Source organism: Mesoplodon densirostris, chromosome 18, assembly GCF_025265405.1.
Source record: "Mesoplodon densirostris isolate mMesDen1 chromosome 18, mMesDen1 primary haplotype, whole genome shotgun sequence".
NCBI classification, from domain to species: Eukaryota; Metazoa; Chordata; class Mammalia; order Artiodactyla; family Ziphiidae; genus Mesoplodon; species Mesoplodon densirostris.
The window spans coordinates 60,078,791-60,093,936 of record NC_082678.1 but is presented as its reverse complement, the minus strand read 5'-3'; the positions used below and the strand labels follow the sequence as shown (position 1 = coordinate 60,093,936).

Below are 15,146 nucleotides of genomic sequence, written 5' to 3'. Positions count from 1 at the left end.
TAACAACCACTAGTCTGCTTTCTGTCTCTATGGATTTGTCTTTTTGGATATATTATATAAATAGAATCATACGATATGTGGTCTTTTATGTCTGGCTTTTTTTTTTTTTTTTTTTTGCAGTATGCGGGCCTCTCACTGTTGTGGCCTCTCCCGTTGCGGAGCACAGGCTCCAGATGCGCAGGCTCAGCGGCCATGGCTCACGGGCCCAGCCACTCCGCTGCATGTGGGATCTTCCCGGACCGGGGCATGAACCCGTGTCCCTGCATCAGCAGGCGGACTCTAAACCACTGTGCCACCAGGGAAGCCCACAGAAGTATTTTTAAAGCAGTGAGGTTTATAATTTTAAAGTGATTATTACTTCACTATTTTTTTAAATTAATTAATTTATTTATTTTTGGCTACGTTGGGTCTTCGTTGCTGCACGTGGACTTTCTCTAGTTGCGTTGCTGTGCGTGGGCTTCTCATTGTGGTGGCTTCTCCCGTTGTGGAGCTCCGGCTCTAGGCGTGTGTGCTCAGTAGTTGTGGCACAGGGGCCTAGTTGCTCCGTGGCATGCGGGATCTTCCCAGACCAGGGCTCGAACCCTTGTCCCCTGCATTGGCATGCAGATTCTTAACCACTGTGCCACCAGGGAAGTCCCCACTTCACTATTTTAAGACCCATTCTTTTTTAATTTTTTTGGCCGTGCTGCGCAGCTTGCGGGATCTCAATTCCCTGACCAGGGATTGAACCCCGGGTCATGGCAGTGAAAGCCGATAATCCTATCCACTAGTCCACTAGGAGACTCCCAAGACTCATTCTTTAGGAGCTTGGAGTAATCACACAGTAATTTTCATTTATGTCATAGTAAACCCAACATTTTTGCAGAAATACTGTTAATTATAAGTAGATGCTAACAATGCAAATTCTGATTTTGGGATGTTGAACAACTGGTAAGCCAGTAATGTCTATTTACAATTTCCTCAAGATGTGTAATGGATAATGTGTAAGATGTGTAATATTCTCTAAACCAATGCTGTCTGGTAGAACTTTCTGCAAAGAAGAAAATGCTCAGGACTTCCCTGGTGACACAGTGGTTTAGAATCCACCTGCCAATGCAGGGTACACGGGTTTGATCCCTGGCCTGAGAAAATCCCACATGTCACGGAGCAACTAAGCCTGTGCTCCACAACTACTGAGCCTGTGCTCTAGAGCCCATGAGCCACAACTGCTGAGCCCACGTGCCACAACTACTGAAGCCTGCGCACCTGGAGCCTGTGCTCTGCAACAGGACAAGCCACCGCAATGAGAAGCCCACCTACCGCAATGAGGAGTAGCCCCCGCTCGGCGCAACTAGAGAAAGCCTGAGCACAGCAACAAAGACCCAACGCAGCCAAAAAAAAAAAAAAAAAAAAAGATGAAAATGCTCAGTCTGATATAGTAGTTCCATGGGTGTTGAGCACTTGAAATGTGGCTAATGCTGCAGAGGAAGTGAATTTCTAGTTTTAATTAATTTAGTTTTAAAAAGCTGTATGTGGCTCATGGCTGCAGAATTGAATAGTGCACCTTTAACCAAAAAGTGTTGGTGTAAGTAAATATCCCAGTTGCTAAAGATTAAACACTTGATAGTGTGTAAAGAGTATTATTCAACATGTTGTGGATGCCAGTAAGACATATATTTTAGTGAATTACCAATTTAAATTCCTGCTTATCTTGTTCTAAGATACCTGGAATAAGGTAACACATGGGAAAACCACTATGGCACTTAAGGGGAGAGGAACTAGGAGGGAGTGCTGTCATCCAGTTTGTGCCTGACTGAGATCTAGATGGATCACAGATTTCTCCTTCATAGATAAACAGAAACTTTAGGGTGTTGACCACTGTGGTAGGGACAGCCAAACAGCCGTTTCTTTTCAGTTTTCTTAGGAAATAGATGACTTTTTTAGAGTAGGTATCTTTTCTCATTGCTTTTCTTAGAAGTTCTTTATCAGTTTCAGCTTGGAGTAGTATCTGTCTTATTTCTGGAGGGAAGATCTGTATTGGAACAATATTTAAAATAACCATTTCTGGAGAATTTTAGATGAGAAGGTGCCAGGTAATCTGACTTTTACTGTATTAAGTTAGCCTTATACACTTTCTTTTTCTCTACTCTAAAATTACTATCTTTCGGGACTTCCCTGGAGGTCCAGTGGTTAAGACTCCGTGCTTCCCCTGCAGGGAGCACAGATTCGATCCCTGGTTGAGGAACTAAGATCCCGCATGCCATGCGGTGCGGCCAAAGAATAAGTAAATAAAATAAAATTACTGTCTTTCTAAACATGGAACCTTTTCTATAGGCCATTATTTAATCCAAAAGAATTAGCAATATTTTTAGCCTTGAGGGCATCTGTGAGTAAGGCAACACCTATATCTCTATTACCAGCAGACTAGCATAGTCATAATTTTTGGGTCAGTTGATCTGTTACTGGGTTTTATTTTTTCCCAGTTCTTCTACTTATACTGTGCTCTCTTTATGATTTTAGATCTCTTCTCATAATTCTTTGCCTCAGTTTTTTTTCTGTAAAATCGTAAATGGTAATACTGTCTCTCCCCTAAAAGTATAAACATTGAGTTATTTATTAAGGATTTTATATTCCTTTGAATAAATATATTCTAGAGAGGTAACAGTGGTACAGAACAGAGACTCCCATGTTTCCTGTGCTCCTAGTTACCAAGGTTTTACACATGGTCTCTTTAGACCTTTATGTATTATCTACTATATTTTCTTTCTTCCATTATCACAATAAGAACTTCTTTGTTCTAGTCTGTTAAAAAATGTTTTATATTCAGTAGAATCATGTATTCAGATAATTTTACTCATTTTTATGGGTAATATCTAAAAAATATATCAGAAAAGTTTTCATTACCTACATATATCTTTCTTTAAATTAGATTATATTCAGAATACTAAAATCACGTGACTATTTACTTGATAAATTTGGGAAGAGACTCACCTAGTTTTCTCACATTTTGCTTTTATAGGTAATTTTAACCAATCAGATGACAACAAAGATCGATAAAAATCAGGCCTTGCTGGTTCCTGCACTGGGTAGGCAATTAATCAAATAAACATTTTTAGTTAAATACATTTTTTTCTACCTCTTTCATTTGATGCTTGTTGAGTACTGTAAGCTCCATGAAAGTAGAGAAGACTGTCTTATTCACTGATAAATCTTAGCGTGGAGCACAGTGCCTTTAGATACTGACTCATCCTTTCAGTTGTTTAACATTTATTGAGCATCTACTCTCTGGCAACTCTTGTGTCAGGTACTTAGCATATAAATATTCATAAGATGACTCCCTCAGAAAGCGCACAGTCTTAGGCAGGAGAAGTGGTGAATCCATTTAAATACAAATCAAACTGTAATGAATAGGCTTATGACTCTTCCTAACCTTACTCGTGGCTTTGTTAGAACACAGTGCTTCAAGGTTTATGTATACTAAAATCTTTAAGAATATTGTCAGAGCTTTTGCTTTTCTTCTGGTGGTCTGAAATACATTAGTAAGCCTGATGATAAGCAAGATTGACAAACATGTTGACTCCAACTATAAAGTTTTCTAAAAGCAAGTAGAGGATAGTGATAATGATCTGCAGTATTTCCACAGATAGGTGAAAATCTATTAATCTCAGGATGTTACCCATGTACCAGGTTTTTTGAAACCAAATATACTTTCGTTATGTTAAATTAAGTAAAGTAAAACTGTATTTGGTCAGAGGCATTCTGAGAGACTTATAACTTAGTTACCATGTTCTTTTTCCCTCAGGGGAAAGTTGGGGGCATGCTGCTACAATACGACTAATCTTTCATTGGGACCAGAAGCGAAGGTCAGTATAGAAATAAGTTAATAATTCTGAGTATTGGGTTAATTACACTGAACATTTATCAGTTTCTTAGAGCTAGTCCAGTGGATGAGATCTACAGTGCCCCATGAACTAAAGCTTTTGTTGCCTTCATTACCTAGAGCAAACATAGAAACATGTTGTTATACTGCACATTTAACTACCTAGGAAATTCTTCGGAATATTTAAATGATGGGGTGCTCCTGAAATGAGTAGGTGGCCAAAGAATGCTACCTTCTAAAGCTCTTTGAAGTCAAGTACCATTTATTAACCATGCAGAGGGAGGTAGGTACTCTGTGTTCCTGGAAGGGATTGAAAGAAGAGTAAAATCAGGACAAAAGGAAAACTTTTGAGGTTAGCTTTAGGACTAATTTATGTGGAAAATAGGATGGTTTTTCTTAGTTTGTTACTATATTTCCTGTATGAAATTGTGTCTGTTTTTGTTTTCTTTTATATTTTCCTGTCCTACTTTTATTATCCAGTTACTTACTTGCCTTTCACAAGTATTGTTCTTTAAAATAAAACTGTGGCAGCATGAAACCTTTGTTTTTAAAGCTGCTGAGCCAGTGAACAAACCACCTTTCATTTTTTTAAAATAGGCATTTGAAAGCCGTGGAGTCTTTTATTCTGTACTTCTAGAAATGTCAGATTTATGCCAACATCTCTGCTTTGAAGTTACTTGGTATAACCTAGAGAACTTGGTTTGGAAATACTCCAATAAGATGGGGAAATTGAGACAGCATGTGGGCAAAAATGGAAAAAAGGATTGCTTCAGTACATCCTGGGTCTGGTCAGAGGCGCCATCTATTTCTTTTTCTGCATTTCTTCATTCTTGTACAAAGTGAAAAAAATCCAGCCTGACCAAGTTAGGTTTTACTGACCCTGAGCTCATAGCTGACCCTATTATATTTGTATACCTCTTTTATAACTAGTTCATGCGGTCTGTGTCTCTTTTAAAGCTGGCATTTCCAAAGACCTCAGGTAACTTTTTTTCCCCATAATACATAGTGCTTTACATTCAACTCCCATCCCTCCCATTCTGTAAATAAGTCATCGTGTACTGGATTCACAAAAGCAATTCTTCTCTCAGCAACAAACCCTATTGTAAAGATTTGGCAGCAGTTCTCCAGATGAGAGTCTTTTGAACATATCGCTTATATTTTCCCAGATTTAGGTTTCTGGAAAGCACATCCCACTTTTTAAATGTTATTAGAAGTTCCCCTTGAGCTAGTATATAGTAGTAGTCTTCCACTATTATTTCTAGTGTTACATACTCACTAGTAGAATACATCTAAGAAGTGAGAAAAATAATAGGAGCAGAGAAAGATGTTTCTTTCATCTTCTTATGCATTCGTCAGAAGGAGAAGTTTGCTGCCTTTGTCAAATTCTAGAAGTTACCGTTGGTTAGGCACCCATGAGATCAGAAAATCATGCTTACTTTCTTAAGAGTTAACCTTTTTATGACTTCAGCTTCTTGCTAATCTTTCCCAAGAAATTAGAGAGTGACGTAGAACACCGACATTGAATAGATAGATTTAGGGGAAATGTGCTGTTCTATGAATTTTTACCTGTATCCCATACTATCATTTTAATAAGTGCTTGCTTGTGCTAGGTATTTAACTGGGCACCTTGTATACAACATTTCATATAATCCCTTCAGTAACTCTTTAAAAAAATTTAAATATAGTTGATATACACTATTACAGAAGTTATAGGTGTACAGTATAGTGATTCACAATTTTTAAAGGTTATGCTCCATTTATAGTTATTATAAAATATTGGCTATATTTGCTGTGTTGTACAGTGTATCCTTGTAGCTTATTTTATACATAGTAGTTTGTACCTCATAATCCCCTACTCCTGTATTGCCTCCTCCCTCTCCCCGCTGGTAACCACTAATTTATTCTCTATATCTGTGAGTCCTTCAATAACTTTGAAAACGCTGTACCGATTATCATTAGCAGTGAGAAGATCAAGGCCCAGAAAGATTAAAAAGTAGTAAATAATAGCTACCATTTTTTGAATATTTATTAACTGTTCTTTATTATGCTAAGTGCTCTGTGTGTGTATATATATAATTCCATTTTATTTTCCAAATAACTCTATGAAATAGGTAGTAGTATCCATATTTTTTAGCTGACTTTATAATAGAGTCCATTCCTTTTCTCCTATAATTGCTGTTTTTAGAATGTAATTATATTATTGCATTGATTGCCAGCAAATCTGAAGGTATAGCTCTTATCCTCCTTTTTAGGTAAAAACCCTTTTCTCCAAACTGCTTTTTTTCCTAGGCTGTAGATATATGATAAGTAATGTACCTACTTTATAGAATCAGAATAAGTTGACCCCATTTAATAAAATCAACATAGTTTTGTTCTTCATTGTTTGAACTCTGATATCTTTAAGTTATTAAAGTTGCATGAAATCTTGTATGTGTTTTAAAATTTAATTTATCTTGAAAGGATGGAAATAGAAACTCATGCTGGGGGAAAATAGTTATAAAAATGAACACTTGTAGTTTGAGCAGAAACCTAAAGACCTTGATTAGCCAAATTTATATTGAGAATTGAATTTAAGTGTTCCGCCTCATGCCCCAGTCCCCATCTTCACTAGAAACACCTGATTTTTACCCTTTGATTAATAATGGAATAACATTCCATTAGTTATTAAGAGAAATACTTTTGTCTCTGTCCGGTATGTTGTGTGGGTTTTCCTCCAGTTTGCATATTCATGATAATATGAGGCCAAGATTGTTCAGAATTATACCACTGTTTGCCAAGGAGATCTGGTGGTAGCGTAGAGTGATGCATCAACACCCCCACACAGTGTTTCATATGTATCTCAGTTTTAAAGCACAAATTGTGCTTCTGTCTTGTTTCTTCCTGACCTAAACTATGTAGTTCAGCCATATGTTAAGCTTCATTTCAGCTGGGGCCATGAGCCAAGTGATTCTTTGGTTTAGTTTGTTGTTTAAAAGGATCTCTTGAGATGCAGACATGAAATATAAATTTTATATTTACCTGTAAATTTGAGGAAGATTTTCAACCTGAATACTTAATGCCCATTTGATGTTAGGATTATTAATAAACATACAAATGCTTCTTAAAATCTTATTTGCTTTTTAATAATTTTCTCAGAAAAGTTGGATGTACTGGGTACCTTTTTGGATGTATGGTGATATGAGGTGATTTAGATACTAATTTTTCAGAAGGTTAGCTAATTTTTGTTTTATTGGATCAAAAAGAGTGTGATTTTTTTTAATAAGATAGATTTAAATACACCATGCCTCTATTTTTTCTGTTTTATTTTGCGTTGAAGATAGACCATCAGCCCTAAAGCATTGTAAAAGTTGGTGATTTCACTCCCTAACACAATTATTCTTATATTACATATTACTTAACAGTTATTTTATTTATGCAGACAGTTGCTATTACAAAAATATGACATTTTGGATTCTTCTGTTCTCATCCTGAAAGAACAAACCTAAAAGCTAATGGTTGATGGTCTCTGATTGCTTCTCCTTTGAATTATGCCTGAGTAGGGGCCAATTTCAGAATTAAGAGAGTACCATCATAAACCGAGATGTCTTTTTGAATTATTTTTGAAAACAAATCAACATTATATTACATTTAAAGAAATGATCCGTTTAACTCTGAGAGGCTATGATTTTTCTCTTAAGTTAGAATCCTCATTTTGTACAGTTATATCAGTTGTTTAAAATTGTGGTAAAGTAGGGAATTCCCTGGTGTCCAGTGGTTAGGACTCTGCACTTCCACTGTAGGGGGGCACAGGTTCGATCCCTGGTCAGGGGACTAAGATCCTGCATTCTGCGTGCTGCGGCCAAAAAAAAAAAAATTGTGGTAAAGTATATATAACATAAAATTTACCATTTTAACTATTTAAGTGCACGATTCTGTGGCATGAAGTACATTCATATTATTTTACAGTCATCACCACCATCCATCTCCAGACCTTTTTCATCTTCCCAAACTGAAACTCCATGCTTATTAAATACTAAGTCCCCATCCTCCCCTCCTACCAGCCCCTGGGAACCACCATTCTACCTTCTGTCTCTATGAACTTGATTGCTCTAGGCACCTCATATAAGCAGAAGCATACAATATTGGTCCTTTTGTGACTGGCTTTATTTGACTTAGCGTAAAGTCTTCAAGGTTCATCGTAGCATATGTCAGAATTCCTTTCCTTTTTAAGACTGAGCAATATTCCATGGTATGTATATACCGCCTTTCGTTTATCCATTCATCTGTCAGACACTTGGGTTGCTTCTACCTTTTAGCTATTGTGAATAAATTAAATAAATAAAGTAATTTTTAAAAGGCACTTTAAAACTTTTTGCTTAGAGACTTCCCTGGCGGTCCAGTGATTAAGACCCCATGCTTCCACTGCAGGGGGTGCGGGTTTGATCCCTGGTCAGGGAACTAAGATCCCACATGCCACATGGTGCGGTCAAAAAAAAAAAAAAAAAAAAAAAAGTTTTTTCTTGTACAGTTGACCAGTGAACAACAAGGGTTTGAATTGCATGGGTCTACTTATAGGCAGATTTTTTTCAATAAATGTAGTATCTGTGTTTTCATTTTACAGATCTTTAAGTGTGGGGAAAAGTTTTTTTATGTTCAATTAGAGATCAGAGTATGTGGAGTTAAAAGAGCTAGGGTTTGAGTCCTGATTCTATCTAAACTGTTTCAGCTTCCTGCCCTTGGGTGACTCATTTATCAATTCCTTTGTTTTTGAAGCAGAGTATTTGGATTTTGGACTGCATGGGGTTGGTGCCCCAACCCCAGCATTGTTCAAGGGTCAACTGTATTTGTTGCTGTTACGGTATTTGACCATAGTTAATAAGAGTTTAGAATTTTATTTCTCAACTACTTTCAGCTTTCAGTTTTATATTATTTTCTTTGTAGAGTACACAATAATATCATACCTAAACAGACCTTGTCTTGTTTTGACAGCGATTTTTCTGAACATAAGCATTTTGAAAGAATGTGTTTTCCTAGATTATTTGTATTAGTATAATATGAGTATGTGTTCCTCATTTAAATACCAAGAAATTGTCTTAATACTTCCATTATAACGCGTAAAAAAATACACAATTACTGTAGAAAGTTTGAAAGATGTAGATAACCAAACAAAAAAACAACTTTTACTTTGTAACAACAACTTAACTTTTTGATTGTAGTTTTTTTGGTTTTGTTTGTTTTAATATTTATTTATTTATTTTGGCTGCACCGGATCTTAGTTGCAGCATGCATGTGGGATCTAGTTCCCCGACCAGGGATCGAACCCAGACCCCCTGCATTAGGAGCACGGAGTCTTATCCACTGGACCACCAGGGAAGTCCCTTTGATTGTAGTCTTTTAGTAATTTTTCTATATAATGTATATATACAAACTTGGTCATAAATGTGGGCTCATACAGTATAACTTATACTTCATATATTATTAATATTTTCCAATCTCATTAAATATTTTCTTCCACTTTATTTTCTTAAGTGTAAATCGTATCTTGTCATGTATAAAATAATTTATTTGCATCAGTCATTGGCCTTTTTGGTGGTTTTAAAATTTCACTTATGTAAACAAATCTATTGTGGGGTTTTTTTGGGTTTTTTTTATTTTTTTATTTTTATTTTATTTTTGGCTGCGTTGGATCTTTGTTGCTGCACGCGGGCTTTCCCTAGTTGTGGCGAGTGGGTGCTAGTCTTCGTTGCGGTGCGCGGGCTTCTCCCTGCAGAGGCTTCTCTTGTTGTGGAGCCCGGGCTCTAGGCGCATGGGCTTCAGTAGTTGTGGCACGCGGGCTCCGTAGTTGTGGCTTGCGGCTGTAGAGCACAGGCTCAGTAGTTGTGGTGCATGGGCTTATTTGCTCTGTGGCATGTGGGATCTTCCCGGACCAGGGCTCGAACCCGTGTCCCCTGCATTGGCAGGCGGATCCTTAACCACTGTGCCACCGGGGAAGCCCCTATTGTTATTATATGTGATAATTATTACATGTATACATATAGCTGTTGTTTTTAAGGGAGTATTTTTGATATTTCTTTGCTTTCTGTGTTCTTAGAGAACAAAATAATAGAATTATAGTAAAAAGCTATGAATTTAAATTACGAAATCAGTCGTCTGAACTAATTAATTAAGATCATGTGTTTGTGTTTATTTATTCTTTTTCTCTAAGCAGGTTGGCAACATTGTACAAATCACCAAGCCAGAAGGATGCTACAGTACTGTTTCAAATCACAGTCAGTATTATTTGATTAGAGTGGGATTTTGGTGTTAGTGGGCAGTAATTATCTGAAGAGAGCATTTACAAATTGCTTCTGTTAACTTCTGTAGGCAGCAAGCATATTTGAGGACAGCTTTTGATGCTTAGAACATTATCCCCAAAATACTAGTATATGTAAAGAATTCTCTAGTCACAATTAAATTGAAATTTATTCTTAAGATCAGAGGAAATACTTATTTGTAGGGGAGTGTGTTCCATGCCACGTGTAATGACAGGATATTAGATTTTTAAAGTGAAAGTCGTTAAAGATTTTCAGAAAAAAAAAACCCAGCATTACTCATTTTGATCTGCACATATTATAGATCTATCATAGCCATCAAATATATCGAACTTTTTTCTTTTTTTATTGAAGTATAGTTAATATGTAATATTATATGTTACACGTGTACATTATAGTGATTCACAATTTTTAAAGGTTATACTCCATTTATAGTTATTGTAAAATACTGTCTATATTCCCCATGTTGTACAATAATATCCTTGTAGTTTATTTTATGCGTAGTGTTGTAGTTTGTACATCTTAATCCCCTACCTCATTATTGTCCCTCCCCACTTTGCTCTTCCCACTGGTGACCACTTGTTTGTTCTCTATATCTGTAAGTCTGCTTCTTTTTTGTTGTATTCACTAGTTTCTTGTTATTTTTTTAGATTCCACATATAAGTGAAATATATCCCACTTTAAAGTGTTAATTTTCTAGTAATTTTACATCATAGAAAGTACATTTTTGGCTTAAATAATGCATATTTATCGATCGTGTTGAATCAGATATATTCTTGGCATCTCATTTTTTAAGGACAAAAACAGAAATAGAAGGAGATTCTGAAACTGAATTATCTACTTAGTCTTTGCACTGCCCAGGTGCATTTAAAGGATCTAATCGGGACATTTTATTTTAGAGTATTTATTTATTTTTATTGGGGTATAGTTGTTTTACAATGTTGTATTAGTTTCTATTGTACAGCGAAGTGGAGTTCCCTGTGCTATACAGCAGGTTCTCATTAGTTATCTGTTTTATACGTATTAGTGTATACATGTCAATCCCAATCTCCCAATTCATTAGAGTATTTAATTATGAAAATATTTCTAAAGTACCTAAGTAATTAGTGCATGTTAATTCCTTTCACCTCTTCCAATAGAGCCACTGTAAAGTTTGTTAGGATTGACTTTTAGAGAATATTTTTATAATGTACTATATTTCTGTGTATGTGTAGTAAGTAAATACATACACATACTCTAGATAAAAATTACCCTATTATAGCCCTGGCTATCTTTGAGGTTTATCCTCTTCATTCACAGTGGTTGATAACTTCTATCCCAAGAATAAAGTAGCTCATTTATTAATTACTTTAAAATATTTGGAAGACCAGTTGTTATTTTAGATGTTCTTAAAGCATACTTGTATATTTTTTCATCTTGCAGCCTCAGGGATTTAGAGATGCTGTTGTTGCTACTGCATGTTCATTGCAAACAGAAGGATCATTGAATATCCGGAAGCGGTCACGGGACTCAGAGGAAGAAAAGGAATCCAAACACTAGTCTCAGGGTATACATATGTATTGATGCTGTGAGAGTTGCAGTGCTTACAAGTAGTAGACTCGTTACTTTAGAATATAAACACTATGGCGTGAATGAATCCAGTCTATATTAAGTGAATGGTGAATGAATGGATCAGGTCTATACTAAGTGAAAATACTTAACAAATAGGATTCTCTGAAAGAGTTTTTCTAAACTAAGCAGTGTTCTACAGTTGTATTTAACCCTGTTTTTATTTTCAGTAACATTCAGTAGAGATGATACAGTTATTGTATTTTGCAAATGTGGAAAGCTGATCGCTTGTGACCAATCTGAATTTAATATTCAGACTGTTTTTTCCTCCTTTTTTTTCTTTTTTTTTTTTTGCGGTACGTGGGCCTCTCACTGTTGTGGCCTCTCCCGTCGTGGAGCACAGGCTCTGGACGCGCAAGCTCAGCGGCCATGGCTCACGGGCCCAGCCGCTCCGCGGCATGTGGAATCTTCCCAGACCGGGGCACGAACCCATGTCCCCTGCATCGGCAGGCGGACTCTCAACCACTGCGCCACCAGGGAAGCCCCTATTGTTATTATATGTAATAATTATTACATGTATACATATAGCTGTTGTTTTAAGGGAGTATTTTTGATATTTCTTTGCTTTCTGTGTTCTTAGCCAATTGCCTAGACATTTCTAGGAGGAAAAGATTTTTTTCACATTCCTATTGTGCTCTCCTCTTTAAATGTAGCTTTGATAATTCTTAAAAATGACATGTTTCTATTATGAAGAAAAGCCAGCACCATGAGTCAGCATATCATTACATTCAGTTTATGAGTACGATACACATTTTGGATGACCAGTCTGATTTTAGTGACCCCAATCCTAAAATCTAAGTCATTTGTTCATTTTTTAATGTTATTTTGTAACATTAAAGGAAGGACTTTGGAGTTGTTATCCCATGTAGAACATTGACTGGAACATATATCTATGTTGCCAAGTTGATAAGCTCACAGTCATTTATTTCTATATTTTTGAAACATAGTGTGATCCAGTTCTAGGTGTACTGACATTATCCTTTGAATAATCTTAATACTGATTGAATAAATTAAAAATTTGGATTCTTGAGTGGTTTCAAAATTTAAAAATGTTTTGGTACCTGGTTCTTAGTACTTCTTAATTCATTTACAAAATTTACTTTGACTCCCAGTGGAAGAAAATTATTTAAGTAATTGAACATTATATACCGTGACAACCATATTTTCCAGACTTTAGTGACAGTTGGTATTTCCTGTCCCAGACTGAACACTAAATTCATAAAATTTTAAAGATGTAATTATTCTGTAATTGATTATACATAGACTAACCATAGTTGGCGAGGACTTTTTAAAGAATGAAAATAGGCACTGGTAACAATTATACCAGAACATAAATCAGGACTGTCCCAGGCAAATCAGGCTTATGGTCATCCTAATTATGTAAAACTAATTTCAAATGACTAATATAGGATAACTAATTGTAAATATCTTATTTTTGAGTGCTTTAAGGCATATGTTTTTATTATAATTAATGCAGTCATTATAAAAAATTACCTGTCATTTTATATTCTGTCTACTCAAATCATAACATCAAGAGAGTAAGGGGGTTGTTGAGTGATAAATATCAGTGTTACCAGGCATCAGATACTGTTAAGAGGTCATTTTATAAAGCATTATAACACTGTACTTTAAAAGAACTATGAGACCCCAAAATGGATTAAAGACCTAAATGTAAGGCCAGGCACTATCAAACTCTTAGAGGAAAACATAGGCAGAACACTGTATGACATAAATCACAGCAAGATCTTTTTTGACCCACCTCCTAGAGAAATGGAAATAAAGACAAAAATAAACACATGGGACCTAATGAAAATTAAAAGCTTTTGCACAGCAAAGTAAACCATAAACAAGACAAAAAGACAACCCTCAGAATGGGAGGAAATATTTGCAAATGAAGCAACTGACAAAGGATTAATCTCCAAAATTTACAAGCAGCTCATGCAGCTCAGTATCAAAAAAACAAACAACCCAATCCAAAAATGGGCAGAAAACCTAAATAAACATTTCTCCAAAGAAGATATATAGATTGCCAACCAACATGTGAAAGAATGCTCAACATCATTAATCATTAGAGAAATGCAAATCGAAACTACAATGAGATATCATCTCACACCAGTCAGAATGTCCATCATCAAAAAATCTACAAACAATAAATGCTGGAGAGGGTGTGGAGAAAAGGGACCCCTCTTGCACTGTTGGTGGGAATGTAAATTGTTACAGCCACTATGGAGAACAGTATGGAGGTTCCTTAAAAAACTAAAAATAGAACTACCATACGACCCAGCAATCCCACTACTGGGCATATACCCTGAGAAAACCATAATTCAAAAAGAGTCATGTACCAAAATGTTCATTGCAGCTCTATTTACAATAGCCAGGACATGGAAGCAACCTAAATGTCCATCAACAGATGAATGGATAAAGAAGATGTGGCACATATATACAGTGGAATATTAACTCAGCCATAAAAAGAAGTGAAATTGAGTTATTTGTAGTGAGGTGGATGGACCTAGAGTCTGTCATAGTGAAGTAAGTCAGAAAGAGAAAAACAAATACCATATGCTAACACGTATATATGGAATCTAAGGGGAAAAAATGGTCATGGAGAACCTAGGGGCAAGACGGGAATAAAGACACACACCTACTAGAGAATGGACTTGAGGATATGGGGAGGGGGAAGGGTAAGCTGTGACAAAGTGAGAGAGTGGCATGGACATATATACACTACCAAACGTAAAATGGATAGCTAGTGGGAAGCAGCCGCACAGCACAGAGAGATCAGCTCCGCGCTTTGTGACCACCTAGAGGGGTGGGAGGGAGGGAGACGCAAGAGGGAAGAGATACGGAAACATATGTATAACTGATTCACTTTGTTATAAAGCAGAAACTAACCATTGTAAGGCAATTATACTCCAATAAAGATGTTTAAAAAAAAAAACTATGAGACCCTGAATATTGACAAAGCCAAGTGTATTTCTTTTTTGTTGCAACTCTTTTTAAATAAAATTTTCATATCATAGCCTTTCAAAGTTGTGCTGCTGAAAAGATATTTATTTTTTCTAGTTATAATATACACTTAGTCCGCTTGGGCTGCAGTAACAAAATACCAGAGACTTAACACAACAGAATTTTCTCATGGTATTTTCTCAGTGTCCCAGTATGGTCTGGTTCTGGTAAGGGCTGTCCTCCTTGCTTGCAGACAGCTGCCTTCTCACTGTTTGCTCACAAGGTCTTTCCTAGGTGAATGCGCATAGATAGAGGCCGTTCTCTCTTCCTGTCTTTTTTTTTTCTTCTTCCTGTCTTATAAGGCCACCAATCCTGTGAGAAATCCACCCTTATAACCTCATTTAACATTAATTACCTCCTAAAAGCCCTATCTCCAAATAGTC

General features: G+C 36.2%; 1 protein-coding gene across 1 annotated transcript in view; it reads left to right on the top strand.

The window, feature by feature from the left end:
- RAD51C (RAD51 paralog C) overlaps positions 1–14,740 on the top strand; it is a 29,707-nt gene extending 14,967 nt beyond the window's left edge. Inside the window, exons 6-9 of the mRNA XM_060082258.1 lie at positions 2,999–3,065; positions 3,782–3,842; positions 10,047–10,107; positions 11,572–14,740. Of these exons, the coding sequence (XP_059938241.1) occupies positions 2,999–3,065; positions 3,782–3,842; positions 10,047–10,107; positions 11,572–11,688 (306 nt within the window). The 3' untranslated portion in view covers positions 11,689–14,740. The remainder of the gene's footprint in view (positions 1–2,998; positions 3,066–3,781; positions 3,843–10,046; positions 10,108–11,571) is intronic.
- Positions 14,741–15,146: the final 406 nt, after the last annotated feature.